Source organism: Drosophila teissieri, chromosome 2R (assembly GCF_016746235.2).
Source record: "Drosophila teissieri strain GT53w chromosome 2R, Prin_Dtei_1.1, whole genome shotgun sequence".
NCBI lineage: Eukaryota > Metazoa > Arthropoda > Insecta > Diptera > Drosophilidae > Drosophila > Drosophila teissieri.
Window position 1 is genome coordinate 7,604,135 of NC_053030.1, and position 23,848 is coordinate 7,627,982.

The 23,848-nt window shown below is 40.2% G+C and overlaps 1 protein-coding gene across 1 annotated transcript; it reads left to right on the forward strand.

Annotated features, from left to right (window-relative positions):
• Positions 1 to 246: 246 nt before the first annotated feature.
• Positions 247 to 2,877, forward strand: LOC122613541. Its single transcript, XM_043787756.1, has 3 exons — positions 247 to 2,114; positions 2,183 to 2,279; positions 2,340 to 2,877. The coding sequence occupies exons 1-3, from the start codon at positions 360 to 362 to the stop codon at positions 2,801 to 2,803; spliced, it is 2,316 nt and encodes a 771-aa protein (XP_043643691.1). The 5' UTR covers positions 247 to 359; the 3' UTR covers positions 2,804 to 2,877.
• Positions 2,878 to 23,848: the final 20,971 nt, after the last annotated feature.

A 23,848-nucleotide genomic window follows, 5' to 3' on the forward strand; every position in this document is an offset into this window, starting at 1 on the left:
ATACATGAGTGATGATATTAACCAGCAACATGCAGCTTCTTCGGGGCTAAAAGCGGGTAACTCGATAGTCAGCCAAAAAAAGGAATCCCTTGAATCTGGCCTTCTTTTTCCGCCCTCTGTTTGTAACGGGCATAATGTCATGAATTATGTTTGCATTAAAAGGTGCACTAAACTATTGTATGATCCAATCGTTAAGTTATCAAATGATTTTGTCTAACTTTTGTTTAGGTGCCTTTTACCTAAATATCAAACACTTTCGTTTTTGTTGTGTTGAGGATCTCGTATTTTCCAAAAATATTTATTTTGTAGTTATTTTTTGGTTTCCTTGTTTTCTTTTGAGAATAGTTATTTATCCCACCATGAGTATACTTCAAAGAACCTCACTTTCGCTGACATCGCAAGTAGCGAGAAACTCCACAGACTTTGAACGATCATCGCGATTGGGATCGACTGTATTAAATTTTAATACAATTGCTATAAATGAAATGCCTGAAAAAACCCCAGCAACAACAGAATACTCCAAAGATGAAACCAAAGAACTGGTAAGACACCAAAAAAGAACAAAGGCACAAGGGGTTACAAAGACTATGGTTGGGAATAAGTCTCGTAAAGTGGCCACAAAGCCCCGAAAGGCGGTTCCATCCCAAACCATTTTGCCAACGATCAAAAAGAAGGAGAAATCTCAGGCAAGCTCTAAAGAAACGTCACGGAGATCAAGTCAAAGATTATATTTCCTTGACCGTTTCTCTAGAAATGACCTTTTCGATTCTCCTGAAAATCGGTCTAGTGCCATGTCTATAGGATCGATTACCTCCGTGTCATCTAGAAATTCCACAAGTTCGCGGAGATCTAGAGGCAGGCATAGCGTAAATAAGCATCCCATAAACAAAGTCGGATACTGGGGTCGTCATAGAATATATGTTTTAAAACCTAAGAAGCCAAAACTAGCTGAAATAGTACAGGACACCCCCACAGATACTTATAATGTGCAGATACAGATCGTCGAATCATTAGAATCCTTACATTCAATACATCGCCAGCACTACAGTATTTCGGATTCTGATTCAAAAAAAGTGTTAACTAGTATTTTATCGGAGTCTGATTCTGAAACGGAGTCGACTGTATCGGAACACGAAAGTGACTTTCAAGAAACAGATTATGAGGAACAATCTGAAAGACTTAAGTTCTTGAAAATATTTGGTAGTCTACCTGATATTAGCAACCTCTCTGCTAGTGACAGTCTTGAGAATACAGAGTTGCCCAAAGAGAAGGACAAATTATTTGTAGCCGTCCAGAAAGTAAAAATAAATCAGCGAGAATCGGACTCATTCGCGGATCTCCAAGTGGATGATGAGTTCACCGATAATCTAGACCAGAAAGCACTCAGTCTAGAGAGCGAGTCTGTAATCGAAACCGATGAGGAAATTAATAATGAGATTGTGCGAAATGATAGCCCAGACAAGGATATTACTGAACACTTATTTAGAATCCGGATCAATTCACCGACCTTCGACGATTCCACATCGGATCCGTTTAACGAGGTTCATATGGCTAATGTAGCGGTGGTTGAGCAGTTCCTCACCTCATTAATAAATGATGCGGTTGAATATAATGAAAGAACCTCCGTCCGATTGAGACGACTGCTGGACAAAGAAAAGATGCTGGAGGAGCTGTCTCAGTTGGTAATCGAATACCAACTTGAAATACATCGCAATCAGAGTCTCGAGAAGATCACCACAGATTACTATGTAAGGCGTAAGGAGTTTTCCTTGGTCAGCGAGGAGAAGCAAGTCGACACGATAAACCGCGAAAGGCTGATGTCTGCTCTGGTAGAATTGGATAATCGTTTGGAGCAAATTAAGCTGACTAAAGAGTTAAGTGTTAAGCAAATCAACGATTTATTGCAGCAGGAGGCAGCAGCCCGCGCTCTGGATGACCAGATACTCGCCACATTTGAAGCGAAGGTCAGGGAAACAGTCTGCAAGGAGGGATTTGATCGCGTAACGAGTGTACTGAATGACCTTCTCAAAAAAATGAAGAAGACCCGCGATGAGACATCCGCCATACGAGAGGAATTGCTTTTTGTACAGCACCGCTTCCAGGCCTTAAAAATCGTAAAAGCAAACCTTTTTTTCGTATGTATAATCATTTATTTGCCACTCTAATGTATTCATCATTATAGAAATCGGAAAAGTTGGAAAATCTTGGCAATGGGCTCCGTGTCCTTGAATATATTTCTAATCATGCCGAAAATACTGCTCTGAGTCTTAAAAATAAGGGTAAATCTTTTAAAATTATTAAGAATTAGATATATATTCGAAAGTTTTTTTCAACTTTAGAAAAGGAAATAGAACTTAGGCGATTTCGCGACCGCAAAACCTATGATCTTCATGCGATGGCCCATTTGAAGAACAAGAAGAAAATGAACGAGGAGCTGCTTGAAAATATGAAGAAGAAGCTAAAAACGCTGGTGCAGCAGAAGAATGTCCTCAGAGCTCGTCACTACCAGGAAATGGTGAGGCACGATCGGGTGAAGAAGAAGATACTCAAGCTGAAAAAGGCCGGCTGTTTGATGCACTATCCGGTTTTGTTGCTGGACTACGATGCAACCGTGAATCAGGTGAGGAGCAAGCGATTGGTGGTCAGGAAGCTCCGGATGGAACACATTCGCCTGGAGGAGAGGATCTCAGACGTGGACACCCATATCCAAACTTTGCACGCGTCACTCAGAACGAAACTGAGTCTTGGCTCCGTCTCCTTCAAACGGCTGAGCAGCAGGAACCAAGTCAGAACAAGAAGGTAGCGTTTTCTAGATGTCAATTTTTTTTATATCTTTAGGGACACTTATAAAACATAATAAATGTGCTTAATTCTTAAGAGTCAAGGTTGATTAGTGCATACTTCACAACCATTCTAATATTGCCAAATTTAACTGCCGGCGGTTTTAATTTCCAAGGAAATTCACTTCCAGCAGCTGTCAGAGACACATGCGCAGGACCTCTCCTCCCTTTTTCCTAAATGGTGCAGCCGAAGCCACGCAGCAGGACATGTTCTGCTGTCATAAAAAGTAGTGCTAAAAAGTATTCATGCCTTTGTTCTTAATTTGTAGATAGTTAAAAACAATTCTCCGCTGGCAAATTTGTACCTAACTATAATGGAAACTTGCAAGGCGAAAAAAAATGTACAAATTCATGTTGGGTGTTTATAATATCAAGCACGGGGCTCAGAAAGTTTTGTGCAGCACTGTGTAAAACATATGTAAGGTAAAGCCATGTTTTGCATCTTTTGGCAGCTGCCATATATCTTAGTTTCTGGGCCCAACAACAAACCTACGAAAACATTGGATACATAGTCGCCACAGAGCAGAATATCTATAGGTGCAACCACTGGGAGTGTATTAGTCAGTGGTGAATTGGAAGTAGCATCTAAGGATGAGCCCAGCAAGGTGCGGATGAGACGGAGGACGGGGCGGGAAGTGTCAGGTGGAGGTAGAAGGCATTTGGGAATAGGGGGAAAAGGGGATTCTCAGAGTCTGTCCAGGCTGAAGTCCGTGTCTGGTTTGGCCTGCTCCTTGGTATGCACATTTCATGTTGCACTTAAAAACAAAAAACGAACCGGTATGTTCGAGGCAAGGTTGTCGAGTGGGGGACTTTCGGTGGGGTGGTGGGGTGCTGGCACACACAAACAAGCGGCGAAAACTAATAGCAAAAAAGAGGAAGCACCAGAGGTAGCATCCGCACCCAGCACCCGGCAAAAACCGAACCAGAACCAACCGAGTTGGGTTAATGGCAAAGGTGCTGATGCTGGTGCTCCACCTGAATTTGCAGCACCCTTTGACCCCGAACTAAGCAGCCCTTGCCCATGACTCCCCATTCCCCATCCCCCACCCAAAACCTGCCTTCACTGGAGTTTTTTCTTTGATTTTGTAACCAACATTAGGGGGAACACAGGTGCATGCTTACACTGGGAGAAATATTGACCCTAATAGATGTTGACAGTTTTACGAAATATATGGGTTCGTTTGTCCTCCTTATGGTAATCATATATTTTCGTATTTAATATTCGATATATATATTTAATACCGATACCATAAATGGTCTTTTTTAAACTACGAAAGAACTTAAAGCAAAAAGTATGTATTTTCAGAACTATCGAGAAAATGAAAGCTTTTGTGATGTTTTGAATATTTCCGGTGTATGGATTTTTGTAAGGGTGTCCTTATGTGTGTTTTTAGCACGCATGTTCCAAGCGCTTATCGCCATCGTCGGCTGCTGTTAAGAGGGGTTAGAAAAGTTGGATTTTTTTGAGGGGACTCGTGCGGGCTAAAGAGTTAAAGGGACTTGCACGGGTAAGGTGGAATAGTTGAAGAAGGATGGAGCGGCATTCTTGGCAAGCAAGATGAAATTTCGTTAGCTAAATTCGATTTTGCACTTGAGCCGCTAGCGGACCAGCTAATGCAGAGGAGCGACCTTCTGCCAATTTTGTACTTTTTTTTACCACTTTGCTCTTCTTGTAAAACCAACTTTGGCCTCGCTGCCCAAGTGGAAGCTACGAAAAAGTGCTAGAAACTAAAGCTAATGCGCTTAGTGAAATCGTTATAAAACAAGAAGGGAGACTAAGTCTTTTGTTTGTCGGTCAATTTGATTAATAAAAACTTAATTTTTAATATCTTAAGCATTCGCATATATGAAATTTAAAAACGAAATTTGGAAAAAAAATGTATCAAAAAAATAGTAATAACATATTCTATTATATTCTCCTTAATCGGTTTTGATGCTTTTCAAATAGCTTTCCATTTTGGGATCGCAACTTTACGATCGACCCTCTGCCAGAAGTAACATAATATCGACGGCGGCTTACTTTTGGGCACTGAAAGCAATTTGAGGTACTCAGCAGCACCCTACACACTGACAGCAAGACACACAAATGCATTTATGGTGGCATATGCGGTGCAAGTCGGAATGTGCCCCTTCAATCCGCAATGTGGTCGAACGGAAGGCGGGGCTAAATAGCTGCATATCTATGGCCCGGCATCTATAAGCCAATTTCCGCTGCGCCATATCCGCTGCCAACGCATCCGCCGCTGGCGTTCCTGCTTTGCATTATATAATGCTGTAGTTTCAGCAAATGTCGCGCTCAATTAACGCAGTTAGGTATTTTTGGAGCACTTCCCCTGCGCTGCCATCCCTTCCTGACAGCCAAATGCAGATGATTATCCTGCTGCTGTAAGTGTTTTCGCCATAGTGCGAGTTGCAGCAGGAAACAGGGGAGAAAGGATACAGTGAGTGGGAAATTGAACACTTTGGGAAAATGTGAGACCTTTCTTCAATAACATTTAAAATTATAATTTATAAGTTTATAATTTATCCAAACTGTACTTCATAAGGACGTCGGGATGCAGTCATATACCTTCGCCACTCACTGTCAGCCGCAAATTTGATTATGCTGCGCAGCGATTTATGCTGGGAAATTATTTATAAATAAATCTAGCTAACTATTGCCTGCAGCTCGCGGTGGCTTCGTAAGCAGGACGCAGAAGAACGTCAGCCCGTTTCTTGCAGCTGCCACGCCCCCCCAGGCCGCCTCATGGTGCATGCCACTTAAAGCGTGCCGCACAAACACACACTAGCACACACATATGTATAAGCACGGAGTGGAGCATTTTGAGTAATAAACTCATTTCATATGCTGACTGCTTTTTCATTTCAAAACTTTTTTTCGCTCTTTCACTCTTTTGGTTTTCCTGTTGTTTGCCTCTTGTTAGCGGGAAACGGGGCAAAAGGATATGGGGGCAACTTCTACAGCAGGGTCAAATGATATACGAGTATGAGCTGTGTTCCCTTTTTTCGACTCCTGTTCGCAACCCTTTTTCATCCTTCTTTTCCATGGCTTGGGCTGCAGAGTTTCTGGAGTTTCGGTTGTTGTTTCGTTTTGTTTCGTTCCGTTTCGCTTGAAACTTGCAACTTGCATGGGAAATATTAAATATGCATACGCTAAATGCAGTCGACTGCGGCATCCGTGACTGCAACTGCTCCCGTTCCTGTTATTGTTGCTGTTTATGTAGTTTTTATACGTGGTAATAGGTGAGCTTAGAGGGTATATTATTTCTAACGAGGCGCATATAAAATAACAACATTTTGGTTCTTCATCTTGGCAGTGGTAACACTTTTCAGTCAAGACAAAATTACAATACAGGTTGAGCCATCTATTTGTGGTATTATGCTGTTTCTTAAAATTAAAATACAAAAATTGGCAGAGAAAGATTCAAGTTACATTAGAAGAGTCGAAACAAATTTTCGCCAAACCAGTTATATATACAATATAAAATACCAATAAACTGATAGTGTTCTTTATATGTTATTTATCATAACAACAATTTCCTATGTTTTGGTTTTAATTTACTATTTACTGAAACCATCTTTTTTAGAGTGGTCGAAATTCAAAATATCCTTCACCATTCGCTGTTGCCAGGACTGCGCTAAATGTAGGTGAAACTGGCTGTCAAAAGGCCTGACACCGCTGTAATGAAATTTGCACAGACCACGTCGACGGCCATTGCCGCATTCGTCCTTTGGCACCATCGCCAACCAATGCTCACCTCACCCCACCTTGGCTTTTTACATACATCGCACTAAACTCGGTTGAGTGACATTTTAATAAAGTGCTCACTTGTTCAATTAAATGCCTGAGGCTTTGTGCGATAAAGAAAATAATGGCGGAATCGCAAAAAACTAAAGTGCAAAAGCAGACAAACAGTCAGTCAGACAGTCAAACAGTCAGTATGTCAGGAGGACCACGTGGCGTATACGTAATATTCAAACTGCATTCTCCCAATGTCTTTTGTCTGTCATTCAATTGTGTTTAGAGCTAACAAGAGACGGATCTCATGGATGGGTGTCTGGATGAATGGCTCGAATGACGGGTCGATGGATAGATGGATGGTAAATGGTGGGTTATGTCAGTGCATTAGCTCTGGGTGGTAGAGTAATGACAGTTCTTGGGGTCATGACACAGCTGGAGGAATTCAACTGTGCAGGGTGCGCAGCAATTACTTGATGGGAACTCAAATAGGCAGCTTATCAGTTGACACTACTGGACAAGTGAATGCTAAATGTTAACTACACTTATTAGGGTCCAACATCATATACATTATTAATCATTAGGCTAAGAAGAATATGAACCAGTTTCCTATATATAACAGATTCTTAGCTATACCATTGGAATAGGTTGATATAAAGGCATATTTTTTTTCTGCTATATTGCTTTTCATTTAATGTACTAAGTTAGATTTTGATTAAAAAAGACGGCAGGAATGCGTTTTAAAGAACGCTTCTTGAAGTGCAAAAGTTGCTGCTATAACCGAGATCAAACACTAAAGCTCAAACTCCTAGTAAAATGCAAAAACTTTTACCTTCGTCTACTACGACAATAGCAAATACCTTGAAGAATTCGGAGAAAAGTGAAACGGAGCGGGCTATCACCTATGAAAATTGGCACATCAAAGGCTTTAAGCGACAATCGTTTATCTCGGAGCGCAGGTTGGATCGGTTTCCGGATGTACTCGGATATATAGATGTGCATGCATTAGCCAGGCGACACGATGCGACAGGAAAAGCGATTCGCATTGCGAGTCAAATAAATTCTTTGCCGCAATGCGAGAAGTGCACATGCTCCCAACGAGGTAAATCAATCAAGGAAACATTGCGTTTATAAAATGTATTTTGTTTCTTTTACAACATTTTTTAAGATAGTAACTTCTAAAAATATTTTTGAGCATAGCCAAAGTTAATTACGTTATAAAAAGTAGATAAGTAGTAACAAACTTACATGGTAACTTTTAGTATACAAATATTTATTATTCGCAATTATAAATATACAGAAACACTAGAAGCCAAGTAAGACTATCCAAGTAATTTACGATATCGGCCGTTGACTTACTTAAATTAAAAATCGTAGGGAATTTGTGAGTACACACAAGTATCCTTTTAAAGTATCTTTTATAGCCAATAAGCGGCTTCTTCGGTGGTGTGTCAATCAACTCATAAAAAAATTTTCATGTGCTCTTTATCAATTGGAAACACGGCCAAGGAACTGCAATCTGCCTTAAAGCAAACACGACAAACAGGATGTGTGATAATAAAAGTGGACAGTTTGCAACAAGCCCTATATGTACATACCTTGAATGCAATATATTTCGATGATCAGTGGTTGCATGATTTTGTTCCTGCTGAAACAAAGACCACGGATTACCGTGCAACAGTCAGGGAAAAGATTTCGTTTAGATGATGACAATTTTTGGAATGTTTCCTGCAGAAGAATTTTCAGATCTGCAGGCCAAAGTGTTTTAAGTGACGTTTAAGAGTCCGAAACTATCAATGGTCATATATCTGCCTAATTCAATTCGATGGACGAAGAAATAATAGGCATTTATAATATTTAAATCTATCTACACATTTTCATAAAGCTATTTCGAATTTATGTATACATAAATCAATTACCTAAAGAAAAAACATATACAGTTGTAGATATTTATATCACGAAATAGTATAAAAAGCGTTGTTTTTGTATAATTGCTATCTTTTATTTTAACATTCACAGAAGAAGCCCAACAATTGCTAAGTAATCAAAAAACCACCGACCTCCTTAAAGATCCAACAACACAGAGCATTGCAAAACCATAATAAAATGCCTTTAGAAATCTAACCTGCACAATTTAATTTAATTCATAGCATTAAAGCAATATCATCTCTAATAAATAAATAAAAAAGTGTTTATACAAGTTTTAAAGCGGTTATTAATTTTACAACTTATTTTTAACCATTTGAAGGCTGACTTACTTTCAATGTGAAAGAAATAAAATTAATTGCACACTCTAATTTTGCTGGCAATTTTATGGCGCAGCAATGAAAACTAAGTCGAGCATAATAAGACTGAAGGCTAAAATAGACACCCAACGGGAGTGAAATTGGGGGAGAAAGCAGCTCGGGAGGCCCATATTCTAATCACCCGAGTCACGCAAATGTCAATGCTGCTGTCAAAGTGTCAATGAAATGTTCAATGGAAATAAAATGCGCAAATAATAGAAGAACCAAGGCGAACAGCAAAAGGCATTCGCAAAGGAAAATGGGAAGGGAAGAAGAGAAATGGAAAAGTAGGCGGGATGAGCAGGAGAAAGTTGCGAAAAGCAAAAGAAACTTTGTCAGTTTGCGAGGCTTTCTCCCTGTACTCGGTTATTGAAAATATGGCTTATATGGAAATGCCGCGGAGCATTACGATTATTCTTCTTTCGCTCTTCTTTCTACGGCTTCATTTTCATTTTGCATATTCTTTTTATTTTTTCAAATTTTTTAATTCTTAAGAGCACATTTTAATTAATGAATAATAAATAGAACAAAGAAATGGAAGAATACTTTGCTGAGCGTGTGTATATAAAAAGATACCAATTAAAAGGCTTCATTCAGTCATTAAATTTAATTAAAAAAAAAGGAATCTATGTTTTAAAAATCTATTTAATAACAATAAATATTTTGCCTTAATTCTAAATGAAGTGCCAATTTTTCGCTCACTCCAGTTGAATGATTTTTCTGTATATTACATAAAATACTAATCACTGTTCATCTGAGTACATATTAGAAGAGTACCTTACGCGTCTATCCCGAACCATAATGGAACTTTATATTCAGGTTCTTTCTGCTATTTGCTATTTTATTAATAAAGCGCCATGGCGAATTCCCCCAGCGTCTGTGTGTGCGTGCGGAAGTGGTCTAGCATGCCTCACTTTATTTCTATTCCTCACTCTCCACTTCCGCCGTTTTCCTCTGCCCCGTTTCACTTTCCTCCAATTAAACTTTACAGGCTTTAAGGCTTTGGGCTCAGGCCTCAGGCCTCGACTAGTTATAGGCAACAAAAATTAATAGAGCAAAAAATGGCAACTCATTTTTACTACCACTACGCAATAGAAAGTCCAACGAATTGTCGGGGCTGAAGTGTTCTCATATCGACTGGGCGGGCTTTAGTTTTTCTGGATATGTAGTTGGTTAGTATGATGATAAATGAGTAATAGAAGTTGGCCTGGCAGAACTTTTCCTGAATACAAATTTTGTAGATACTAGCACCACAATTTCCAAAAAAAAGGGTGTTTTTTTAACTATTGAAAGACCATTCCTTTGTAATGTGGAAAACATCTGTACAATGTCTCTTGCCAAAAGCAAATAAGAGCCTTAAATTCATAAGCATCAGCATTAGCAGCAAAGCCCCACTGGAAACCCTATCAATGCCGCTTACCATTGATTTCTTCTACTCACGGCCAATGCTAATTGCTCGTCAGTCTCTCATCGAGGACGATTACTATTCCGGCTAATAACTGCCAGAGCTGCTCCTCATTTTCCCATGCTTCCAGCACACACGGGAGTGTATTGTGCGAATAGAGCAAACTATGAAAATTTGCCACAATTTGTGTGTGCAACCGACCCTGACTCAACCTCCCAAAATTTGACGCCTGATCAATAATATTGACTAAGCTGGGGAAACTCGCTAGCACACACAGACAGCCGGAGGGAAAACTGCTGGGAAGGTGGGAAAATTTAAATGCACCAGATGGTTGGGTGATGAAATTAAACCAATACAACAAGCTGGTGGGGGAAATTTATCAAAGGGCCAGCGAACTCCCAAAAACGTACACGTAAAAGATAATTTAACTTCTCTAGAGCGGAGAACAAACGTCAACAAAAAGTGCTAAGAAATACTTTAATATTAAAGTAAGTAATAAGTAAGCATTAATTGCAAGCTAAGAATTAATACTTCTTAGCAACATTGTGGCCTTACAGCAATATTACTACTTCATCAAAACCGTCCTGTGCACTACTAAATGTTGTGCTAACCATTTAAAATTGACCTCAGTGCACGCAATGGCACCTTACTTCCAAAATGAGTGAATGACTGAGTCTGGGATTTGGCTCGGAACCGAAATCGGTTGACTGCATCCATCGGTGGAACAATTTGGGTGCAAAATCTATATTCCATGCACACGTAGCAAATTGCAAACGGACGTAAATACATCAATTGCAATCGGGGAGCAGTCGGCGGACCAAGTGGACCCGTACCCGGGTGACAAACAGTTCAATAAACCTCGGCAAACAAATTTAATATGCGAGGACAGTGAGTTGACAACTTCTGACAACCCGGCCAGGGTTCCCAGCTGCACCTGTGTGTGTGTTCGTTCAAAGCATCCATTGTAATTAATTGGCCATGTCTGGCAGTCAAAATTAACACATGATCATCAAACACATTTGCAGCAATTTTCAGTCGGCACTAGAGCCTCCATAATCTCTGGCTCTTAATAATGGCTGGACTTCGATTCGGGGCTTAAATGTTTTGATTCTAAGGGGTCAGTGAACAAATGCAATCGATTGTGTAGTAAATACCCCAATTAAAAAATAAACAGTATCTCAAAAGTAAACTAGTTACACTATTTAGCAACTCTTTATTTTAAAACGAAAATTTCACAATATTTTTCAATGCAGCTATGTGGTTACATAATTTATAATACCCCTTGAAATGGCGTCAGTGTTACATTTACTGCTTCATTGCGTATCAGCCTTCTTCTGCAGCTTCCTCTGCTTTTTTCCCGTCAAGGTCCTGTGGTGCATAATGCTTATTAAGGAGCGAGACCAACGTCCTTAACCCCTTGCATTTTTCTTGCATTTTTTTTTGCCCCATCCACCCAACGCCTGGAATTCCCGCACTTTCCCCATTTTCAACGCTTGACTCTCCAACTGTTTTGCTATGACGCTTGAGTCAACATTAATTTAAATGAGTTGCCACTTAACTTTTAATTAAAAATTCACTTTTTATTTATTTAGTTGGAAATGGAATGGACTGGCCCCGACCCAAGTCCGCATCCCCTCGTTTGCTGGTGGGACATCCCGTTTCGCTCGCTTTGATTTAAAAAAGTAGAAGTCAACTAAAATAAAAAATTGCTACACAAAAAAAGGCGAGCTGAATTTACGAAAAACCAGAGTTCCTCGACTATCATGTACCCGTTACTCAGCTAGTGGGTTTTGCAACAAGATATTTAAACTTTTTTAGCGAAACTTTCTAGCTGTAAACGTTTTTGAAATCTTGACGTTTATACGGACGGACAGACGGACATAGCCTTATCGACTTAGCTATTGATCCTGATCAAGACTATATGCATATCTTCTTTACAGGTTCGGAAACACTTTCTTCTACCTGTTACATGCTTTTCAACGAATCTAGTATACCCATTCACCCTAAGAGTAAGGGGTATAATAAGAAATAGTAGTGCTGAAAGGAGGTCGCAGTTTGGCATACGCGCAGTTTCGTATAAATTAGAGTTTGCATTATTTTATTCTGCTTGAAATGAGCGCAAATGGTTTCATTTAATTTGCAAAGCGCGACTTTAATTGCCATCGACTAAATAAATATATGCAAGAACAAATGAGTGCAAATATGGAAAAGCGAAAACTTATTTTTCCCCTTTCTTGTAAACATACTTTGGTCTTCTTCATATTCTCACCACTTTTTTTCTGGATCTATTCTTTTCTTGCATTTATTTGCATTTCGGCTTACCTACGCCTTAATTGGATTTTCGCCACTGCGGTTTCGGCTTATATCTTGCGTATTATTTTAATATTCAATTCTGAGCTTTAATTAGGAGTTTGTTTGCAAAGAGTTTTGGCATCTATGGTTTCCTAAAGAGAATACAATTTTATATTTATTAGTAGATCAAATTCAAATAAACATCTTGTATGTAAAGTGCAATACCAAAACATTTTTGTAGACACTTTTTGAATATCGATCTCACTTCGCCATATTTCTCATTGTGTGATGGCATCCTGGGTATTTTCCACCACAGGCACATTTTCAAATGGCTTAAGCTGGCCAAAGCTGATTATTGAACAATTTCCGTTCAGTGGTCCATTGTACCGCCATCACTGTCCCCCCTGGCAACAATAAACCGAAAACCCATCAGGATGAAAACTGCCAAAAGAGCCACCGAGGATGTGGATGCCGTCCAAACTGCCTGCAATCCAATCGCGACTCCAGTTAGCCACAGAAAATGCAACTCCCACCAAGTTTGGCTGTAAATCTCTCGCCGAGCAGAAACTTGAGGAGGGAACACTTACTTAATTGAATGGGTTGCGATTGGGAAAAGCGCGGCTCGCCATGAACTTTATCATTATTTTGTGTTAATTATGCAGCTTTCGACAGTGGCGTTGGGGGATCTTGGGGGCCTTTCTTCTCAATGCCCAATTATCATTTTCGGGGCTGGGAACTTTTGCAGCACTTAATAACCAAAGATCCCAGACAGCACGCAAAAGTTTATCCGCTCTAGAACGCCCTGGGGGCTATGAAAGGGCAAGGGATTATCAATTTTCCGTTCGCTTTTCATTATGGCAACCTTTGAACTTTGCGCAATAAGTTGGCTGGCAAGAGTTGCACTTTTCGATGAATCCGCCCTCCGCCTTCTGCCTTCCTTAACCGATTCTTTTTGGCGCCGTCAATTAGCCAAAGCCTCCGACTGACCAGCAGACGAATAAGGAAACAGAATTACAGCTTAATTCCTTCATTCGGATGCGCACAAAACATGCCAGTCTTCTGCTGTCTTCCGCTGTCTTTCGGCTGAATAAACTCCTAGCACTCAAGCCCACTAATCGAATAAAGTATAGTTTTCACTTACACCGACTGGGCAGGTCGTCTCATCCCATGCAGGGTTGTATCTGTATAAGGCTGGGGCTTTATATTTGGCTAACTTTTTCTATAAGCTCTCTTTTTCGCAGCCGCTGAAAATTGAGTTTGTTTTCCATTAAGTTAAATAATTACAAAATTATCCACCAAAGGAGCGGACTACTCATTCCATTTCCCCTTCTCCCCTTTTTTCGAAGGCCTTTGGGGCGTGGCCGGAATAGCAGCTGCAGTTGCTCTTGTACCCAGCGTGTAACTGCCAATGGGAGCTGCCTCCTGCTCGACTGACTTACTATTTGACCAGGGATGGTTCGAAACTTATTTATCTTTTCTTACGCTAAAAACAAATGCTTTAGTATCCCTAAGAATTTATAAGAATGTACTATGTACCCAAGAGCTCACTAGATAAGGAATACGTTTGGAATATTCTTTAATAAATATAATAGTATTTTACCGACAATATTTTTGAATACAACTTTTACAGAATCTCAGACCATTTGCGAATTTTCATCCCTGGAGTCCTTACAACTGCCGTTAGTTCGGCTTGAGAACAGAGGAAAAACGGAGGGCGAAAAGTTTCGCTTAAACGACGCCTCAACACTGGCTCATTATCTTTGGCCTTCTCAGTTGCCTCTTTTTTCGTTTCGGGACTGTGTGTCTTTTTCTTTAACGCTTCGCTAATCAAGTTCAACATTTTTCCTTTTTAATTTGACAATTCGAAAACAGGCAGCCAGGAAAAGGCGGAGCAACAGCTGCGGGCTGTCAATTGGAAAATGATCAAGTAATGCGTAGATGGAAATTCTCAGGCTGCCAACGGAAAATGGAAGTCTTCTGAGGCTGACATCTTCGAAACTATTCAGATCCTACAGTGGCTGTGGAGTCATTTTACTCCCCATCTCCAAGGTGACCCTGGGAGTGCAGCTGGTTAAAATGCATTACAATTAGTGACCAATTAGGCAATGTCCTGTCCAAGAAGTGGGCAACAATTGCCCCTAGTTTGCACCCTTGTAAATTGATTGAATTTACTCTGCAGGCACGTGACCTGAGCTCGCCACTCCTTTCAACGCGTGTTTCGCATATCTTATCTTAGATGCTTCAAGTGGAACTGCACCAAGGGCTCCCAGATATCTCCCGAAGTCTCCAAATGAGCGCGCTAATTGGCCTTTAAAGTGTCCATATTGACCATGCTAGAAACATTTTTCCCCGATATGCAGTCCCCTCATATCCTCTACTACTTTAGTGCACCAAATAAGCACCAAATTTTAAAAAGCGCAAGAAGGGAATTCATGCTCTGGATTATTTGATTTGATGCTTTGTATTTATTATCGTTTACTTATACATTTGCCTTAAAAATTCTTCAAGTTCTCTAGAACTTTTTATTCATATAAATATATACATAGGTAGGATATACAGTGGCGAGCAAGTGTGAGTACATGTTTGCAACTTTTGACTGTTGGCCTAAATAAAAAACGGTATTAGTTAAGCAAATGAACCCAAATTTTTACTTTTGATTCTTTGATTATTTATTTACAAATTCTTAAAAAAAAAAAAACAATAATGTTATTCTTTTCGTTAAGAAAAAAATAAAATTTAAATTAACACGCATGTACTCAATTATGCTCAATTTGAATTTTTCAACAAAAGTTGGACAGCTCATTCAACTGAAAGTTTAATTTTAGAATTTACCGTTTGTTTTTAAGAAAGTTTATTATTAAAGTATAAATACAAAAGGTTTCAACCAAACAGGTACGATATTTGGTTTGTCATCTGCGAAAACTAAAACATTTTCAACGCACCATTAGTATGACGTGAAATGGTACGATTTTGGAAGTTTTTCTTGTATATTTTTAAAAGTAGACTTTGTAAAATTAAAAGTAATTTTAAAATTAACAAAAAGATTAAATTATATGGAAATATAATAAAATACATAATTTTAAGTCCAACAGAAACCTTTCTATACCGCATAGCATTTGAACATTTTATTGTGGCAATTAGTTTGTGGCATAGTTTTTTTCAGTATAAATGCGTTCGAGTGTCGCTTTCGAAACTGGAGGATAGCCCAAACATATATTGAAACATATTCGAATGTGAGGACAGTTCTTCTTAATTCTAATTTCGGTAGCTTTCAGCTTTTTAGATATTCGTTCTCTTTTGATATTTTTATGATATACTATAGTTTGCCACTCGTGCGCCTTCCCTGGGTCATAATTTATGCATTACGGTCTTGGCTTGGCTTTTACGAGTACGAGTACGAGTACGACCCTCCCTCGGTGGCCGTATGTGAGTCCGCTTGGCTGGATCTGCAAGAGCATACTTTGTGATGGCCTTCGCTGTGGGTTTGCTCACTTATCAGGAGTCTTGCAGACGAATCCGTATTCGTATCCTTGCACGGCGACCGTCGGATGTCAATATAATTTAAGCAAATATATGCGGCGCTCACGGACATTCGCACGGCCATACAGCCGGTATTATACGCTTTTGATGAAATTTTTAATCATGCCAAGCTCCGCTCTAGACATAACGGAGACGGAGAGAGCGCTCCTGTGATTTGCATATTTCTAATTTCAAAGTTGTAATTAGTATAATTTTACAGTTCTAATTGGATGATGATTGGGCCAACTTCGTTTGGGCCGTATGTGAGTTGGCCCCATGAATATGCATAGGTATATGTAGGTGGTAGGGCCAAGAAATGGGGGTAAATGGAAGTAATGGGTGGAAGGCCAAAGCATAACCTTCATTTGGCTTTGGCGAGAGTGAAAGTCGTTAACATGGGTTTCCAATTACGGACTGCACCCTTTGAAAGTGCTGATAACTTTATGACGACTGCGATCTCGAATGCATATAATTATGCAACCCCGAAAATAATAATGAGCTAGGTATGCAAGTATGTAAGCCTGCGGCTTGCATTTGGGTTTAAGTTAATTCTATCTAAATTGTGCCCTTATTTTTGTAACACAATTTACCTGCTTCCCGTGCAAGCTAGTTAGCAAAATTAAATCGCTCAGAGGAAAGCAAAATAAATAGCAGGAAGTGGCAAAATATCAAGAATAGAATAAAAAGCGAGAAAACGCCGAGCCAACATGGCTAACGACTGCATTTCGATGCGAATGCGAATGGGAATGCGAACGCATACTCGTCCTTGGATGCACATTGAGCTGAGTTTTGAAGTCATTTCCAATGTTTTTGATTTCAGTGATTTGTTTATTTATGCATAAAGCATGCGATTCGTAGCTGGCTTTTGTGCGAGCATCAGCAGGAACCCACTGAGCCAGAAGCAGGAGCCTCTTCTGTGGAACTCGAAGCCGACAAAACTTAGATATTCCGAGCGAATGCACTCTCTCCAGTTTTCTGCAAACAAATCAAAATCAAAATCGTGTGTGAATGCGATCGAATCGTAAACATGGCTGCTATTCCACGGAAACGCAACTTGCACACCTACACCGGGGGTCAGAAAAATAGCAAAACGTTTGTTTATGGCATTAACAACTTTTATGAACTTAAGCTGACCAAAACTTTAAATGTCCGTCAGTAAATACTTTTATGTATAAGAATATTATTTTAAATTGTAATAGCAATACAAAGTTCGTAACTGTTTAATACACTAACTTTGTACAAAAATGTATTTATTTATTTTGGGAGTATATTAAATCTGTGATCACCGCTATGCCCTGTACATTTTCGCAGAAACGATTTCATTTTGCCCCCAAATAACCATTGATATGTCCGCTCTCTGTTCGATGCTTCCTGTTATCCTGCCACCGCCCCCTTTCCGGCTTTCCGGCCACGCCCCCCGCCCCTGTGCGGTGTTATCCACTGCATTGTTTGCATTGACACGGAGCGGCTATCAAACTGGCAGAAGTTGACTTGCCACTGGCAGGCTTTGTTCGCCAGCTCGCACTGAGCTTGCGGCCATAAAAAATGAGGTGGCAAATAAATATTGCGTAGCAGAAGCACACACGTCCACATCCGTCCGCACATGTCTATTTTTATATGTAGGAGTACATACATTACTGCCGTCTTGGTAAGTGTTGTCCCTGAATCGCAGGGACTTATTCGACTTGCGATCCAGATTAGTTTTGATGATAGAACTTGGTTTGCTTGGAATATAAGCTCTATCGAAAATATTAACATTGTAACTATTCAAAATTACCCTTAGTGAGTAATATATAAGTTTAGCTATCGTCTTTAAAGTCTCTTTAAATAGGCCACATCTCACCTTCGTACAAACTTGTCCAATTTCATTTTTGTCAACATATTCGCTTTTCAAGTGATTCGGCCAAGCAGGAAGGCAGAAAAGCAGTAAAGCAAGCTGGCTAACATCGTTCCTCATCTTGTTCGCCCACTGCCTCATGATTTCTGTGCATTTCTCCCGTTGCTCGTTGGGATTCTTGTAAGAATTGCTAATAACCAATTTCGATTCAATTCAAGTGTCAGCACAAGACGACAAAGATGACGACGGCAGCCAGTGCAGGAGAGTATACCACAGAATAGATAGGAGGACCTTCCCGGCCATCGGGGATTGTGCGGATCCAGAGCAGCGGATGTGGGGTTACAGCCACGACCACAATCCACACGGGAAGCACAGCCAATTGAGTATTAATGGTCAGACTTCTCCTGGCTGCCCGACATCGCATGCACTGGAAAAATGGAATGAAATATAAGTTCGATTAGTATAAAAACGAACTTCCATATTAATACCAGCTTAAGATGTTTTTGTTATTTCTATAACAATAATTAGGTTTAAAAGGATTAACATCATTCCACAATCTAATAAATTAAACCCAACTTACACAATTTAATAGACTACCAATACCGACAACTTTGATTAAAAAATATGGAGTTTCAAAGACATTTTTCCAAGTGCATGCTGCTGATGCCAGCAAGTTCTGCGGTCAGAATTATAGCTGCTGGAGGGAGCGATGCGGTGGGCGGGCAACAGGGGAGGTTACCCATTTGAAAGTAAAATCAAACATATTAGAAAAAATGCTCGACGAGCCAGAGCGAGTGCGAGTGCGAGTGGGGGTCAGGTCGGCTCCGGTTCAGTTCAGCTTCCTTCGGAGCGGTTCGGTTTCCTGTCATTCGTTAGCAGATCCCGGAGAAGATGATATATGAGTTTGGCTCAAGTGCCATGCGATGGCAGCACGCCAGGGCGACACTTCGCCCTCGTTCGATTTTATATTAATGATAAATTAAATTGTTCATTGACTTGAATAATTTTGTGCGTTGTCGATTTTCGGGGAATTTAGTTTTCACATCAACATCTAGAAATTCTCGCACGTTTCGCATAATAAATTGATGGATTTCTGTAGTAGTTGGTGCGCTGAGCGGGGAAAACAACAAAAACTGTTGACAGTTCGTGTCACAATTATACTACTGCGGGTATGTATATTATGTGCGGATTAGTGAATAATTGATGATAAAGGTTTGTCGCATTTATAAGCAGACGGCGAAAGTGTGAAACTAGTGGGAAAATTTAAATTTCTGTTGGCCCTTAAAAACCAAATATTTTAAAAAATATGAAGTATTTGTAAAATTTAAAATAATTAATAAAAGTACAACTTACAATTTAGAATAGACACAGAATATATATTAAGAGTGCTGAACTAGAACTAGAGTTTCACGATATCAGATACCCGTTACTCAGGTGTGATGCCCAGTGTCAAACGATTAAGATTAATTATACCGTATATAATAACCATATAAGATATATATTCTTGATTAGAATCATAGCGAGTTCATCTAGCCATGACGTCTGTCGTCTGACGTCTATAGAAGCTAGAAAGCTTGAGATTCAGACCGAAGCCCAGACCCTATCAATAGGCCAGAAAAATGGTGCCATTTTTTATTCTTACTTCCACTAGCTGAGTAACGGGTATCTGGTAGTTGGGGAACTCGAGTAAAACGTGCTTTCTTGTCCTTTAAATTGGTATGAGAAGTTTCCGTTTGATTCTAAATACTTAGAGTGTCAGTAAGTAAATAGTTGCCAAATAATCCTCGGCTCCATTTCCTTATCTTCCCCCTCCTCAGTTTTATGCAATTAAACAATTTCCATGGTTGGCAGCAATAATTTTATGTAATGTGAAAACTATTTTTTATGGAAAAGGAAGAGAGAAGCGAGAGAGATAGAGAGAGAGGGGGAGAGATGAGCAAACGAAACGAACCAAAAACAATTTACAGATTTTGCGCAAAAATTTTAATTAAACAAATTTTGTGTGTGGAAAGGAAGTTGAGTGTAAAAGAAAGTTTTTGGTTTTGCACGGTCTGCGACTTCCTTTTCCCCAATTGCGCTGTTAGTAGGAAGTTGGCACGAGGAACTCCGGTCGGGTCCTGTTTCTGCTCTCGAGCCTGTGCCCGAGTACCCAATTCAATTCAATTTTTGCACCATAAGTTGTGCTCAAAATACCAGAAAACTTGCTCAATAATCTGGCCGAAAGAAAAATGTATATATATAAATATATAGCACAAGACAGCTGAATTCTGTGTGCAGGAAATGTTGGCAGAAAGTTTGCGTTTTTCTCTCTCTGCCCCAAAAACTATGCTTGACCCTGGTTGGTGTGGGTACGTTGGGAATTCGGTAGAAGCTGCCAGTCCGCATAAATCTCGGCAGCTGGCTGGAAATTTAACTCGGCATTTGAATGTCACCGAGCTCACCCAACTCCATCCCGTCTAGACTTATAAAGCCGTCTTATTCAGGGGACAAAATGAAGAAATGCAGGAAGGGAGCTGGACCCTAAAACCAATGTCTGACTACCACTTAAGGGGACTGGAACGTATAAATCTCGCAATGGTTGGAATTTCCACAGCAGCAACAACAAGTTAAGGACAACAATGTGCAATTTTATTGCCAAACCTCAGACGTTGCGTATACGTAACGTAAGCTGCTGTTACTGCATCAGCAACGGAATGCCACAAAATGCTTCCACCATACGTTGCCACACACATTTTGAGGAATGGGGTAGATATGGATGGTTCGCATTGGCTCTTCGAGGAGAAAAGCAGTAAAGCTTTTGACTGCTGCGGGGCTTCAAAGGGAGTTTGACTGTTTGACGACGAAATGTTTTTGGGGCGACTTTCGAGGAAAATTCCTGGGCGGGGGCAACATTACTTGGCTTTAAGATTAGGTACCCCCCAAATCGAAATCGAAAAAGGGTAAACAAATTGATGTCACATTGTAAGCAGCAGAAGAAGTTATACGAAAGAACAAGCTTACTCTATTTCATTGTTTTTAAAATAATTTTAAGGGGTTTTTAAATGTAATAATTTTCATACAACTTGCTTATAAGTTATGTTTCAAGAGAAACGTAACAGTAGGGCAAAACATCGAGTATATCAAAATGGTAATATCTTAATGTCGCAATTAAATCGAATTGATTGATTTTTAGACCCGCCTCTTATGGGTGAAATACCGCCTTTTTACCTGTTTCATCATCATCACCAGAGAAAATGTTTATAATTTAATCAGCACTTGAACTGGTGAAGCCACAAAACAAGGAGCTTATCGAAAGAAATTACCACGAATGTCCATTTTGAAATGTAACACACCTTTCACTCTGTGACCGCACAACAAAATGCTGAATACAAAACATTTTGTTTGTGGCATTTGGGGCATGTCCCCGGCGTCATAATTAGAAATGAAAAGTGAAAAATATATTTCCACTTTTCAGCAGCAACAAAGGGAATAACGAGAACAGCGACAGCAAGCGACCACTTTGCTATTATTTATGTTAATTGTAACGAAGCTGAGGCGACGTTCATCACGCTGTCTGTCTGTCCGTCTGTCTGTCCATGCGTCTATCTCCCTCCCTGCTCTGTGGCCTCTCGCTCCCACTCACCCGACTGTTTGTTGCAACTATTGTGGCATTGCCGGTGTTGTTATTGTGGCCATGCTGCACACGTGACAGCCCTGGCCACTCGCCTATGCACGCAGTGTCAACTTGCCACATACTCGTGCGCCACACAGTGCAACACAAAAACTGTAACCAATTGCGGAGTGAAAATATGGCTGAAAATATGGATGAAAGTCATAAGGAATAACTAATTTTTGTTTATTTAAATATTTAAATATATAAAGTAAATATAACACTAAATTTCTTTTTTTTTATTTCCCAAAGAAAATATAAAGAGACACATTTTTTTTTATTTTTTAGTTTACAATTTCTTTTCGAAAACACTTTGTTTAAGTTCCTGCCACTGTACATTTGTGTGGGTGTCGTGTGCATGCGAGTGCCAGGGTTCCTTCTGCATGTGTGTTGGTGCATGGCATTATTAGGCTAATGGCTGCCCCGTGGGCATTCAAAGCTTTTGTGTCTGGGCAAAACGCTTTTGTCCGCCATTGTCCCTGCGCCGATCTCCCTTCCACAAAGTGCTATCCCATCTCGCATTCCGCTCTAACCCCTCTTTCTCACTCTCCTTTTACACTCACCTTTCAAACCAGCTTTGTAAGGAGATCCATGACTTCATAATTGTGAGTAATGGTAATATCATAAAAATATCTCAATGAATAATACTAAGCCGATATAACACAATAAAGCTGAAGAATTCGCGTTTTCCTTCTTATGATCATGTGGCTTATGATCATGGATTATGTGCAGAATGTGAATTTACGCAAAGTAAACAATAAGAATTTCCCACAGTTTTAATACAATTTATGTACATGGCTTGCAGTACCACGATTTGTTCAGTGTATTTCTCCACTCTGCTCGTAGTTCGTCTGGTGCTGCAAATATGCAGCGGCAGGCTCCCATTCTAACTGCCAAAGCCACGCACAAAACGCATTGAGACGCCATAATTGCAGCCAGTTGCCGCTGGATGAGGATGCTGAGGAGGCCCCCGTCTGGCGCACTCCATGCCGACGACCCCCCTCGGCCGCCGCCCCTGAATGGGCGCAAGTGCGTTAAGTGCAATGACAGCAATTGCGCTGACAGCGAGGCAAAATGGAACGCACACACACACACACACACATATGTATGCGAGCGGAGACAGAAGTTGCCCCGTCATTTGAAGTGCAGTTTATATTTAGTCTACCACACAATGACTGACGGGGTGGCGCCACACTCTGAGTTGAAGCCGTGCCGCGAAAGCCACAATCACCAATTTAGAATGAAATTATATACCGTGTTTAGGAACCCGAACATTTTATAATTAAATATTCTAGATCCCAACGCAATTTCATAGTAACCAAAATTCTATATTAAGATTTTAAGCTTTGAGTATGGAGAGAATTTTCAGAGTGTATCTCCTTGGCCATTATATCAGCTCTCCTTCTGTTGTAACAAATAAATTTTAACTCGAGCTGAGCTGAGCTTGAGTTGAGTTGAGTTGAGCTGAGTCGAGTTGACATGCTGCCAATTGGCCGCGTGCGTGTTGCATTTACAATTGCGAATCGGGTCAATTTGCAGCCGAGCATGAGACCCGTTATGATGTGAAGGACCTCTGGCAGGAGGAGAGCTCTTCGAAAGTGCTGAGATTGTTCGCAGGACAGTGGAAGGGAAGGAGTACAAATGGGGGGAGGAAACGAGTCTCCCGTTTGTGTTTGAAATGGGATAGTTCACAGTACTACTAATAGATGGGTAAGCGGTGTAGGGAAATGAAAAGGAAATTATATATGCGTCCTTAAAAAACATTTAGCTACTGTTTAACTGTAATGTTATGAGTTTGCTGAATGAAATATCATTTCCAAATTGTAAAAACCTCTGCTTTTACTTATCTTTTCAATTTTATTTAAGTTAGGCATACTAATTTACAAAGAAGTGTATCGTAAAGGACAATAACCAAGGGAGCTACAGAGATGCATTTGAACAAGGAGCAAAACTGACAACATTACCGGATATCCTTCCCAAGACGCCATTTATATTTCTCTAAAATTTTCATAGCCCGCTCTGCAACTAAGCAGCGATGTTATCATTCCGAGGGGCCAAACCGAGGCTCAACTGATAACTTTAATGCCAGACACTTAGCCGGCACCCTTTCCCCGCTCGTTCCCCCTCTAATTTCCCCCTTGCTTTATTTATATCGGCCTAAATGAGTGCCCTTTAAGCTGCGAATTTTTCATTAGCCGAAAAAGGACATGGGCCATGGGCGGGGGAGAATTATGAAATATAGAGCAGAACTGCTTAGGGAAAAATACGAGGGCTGAGACTAC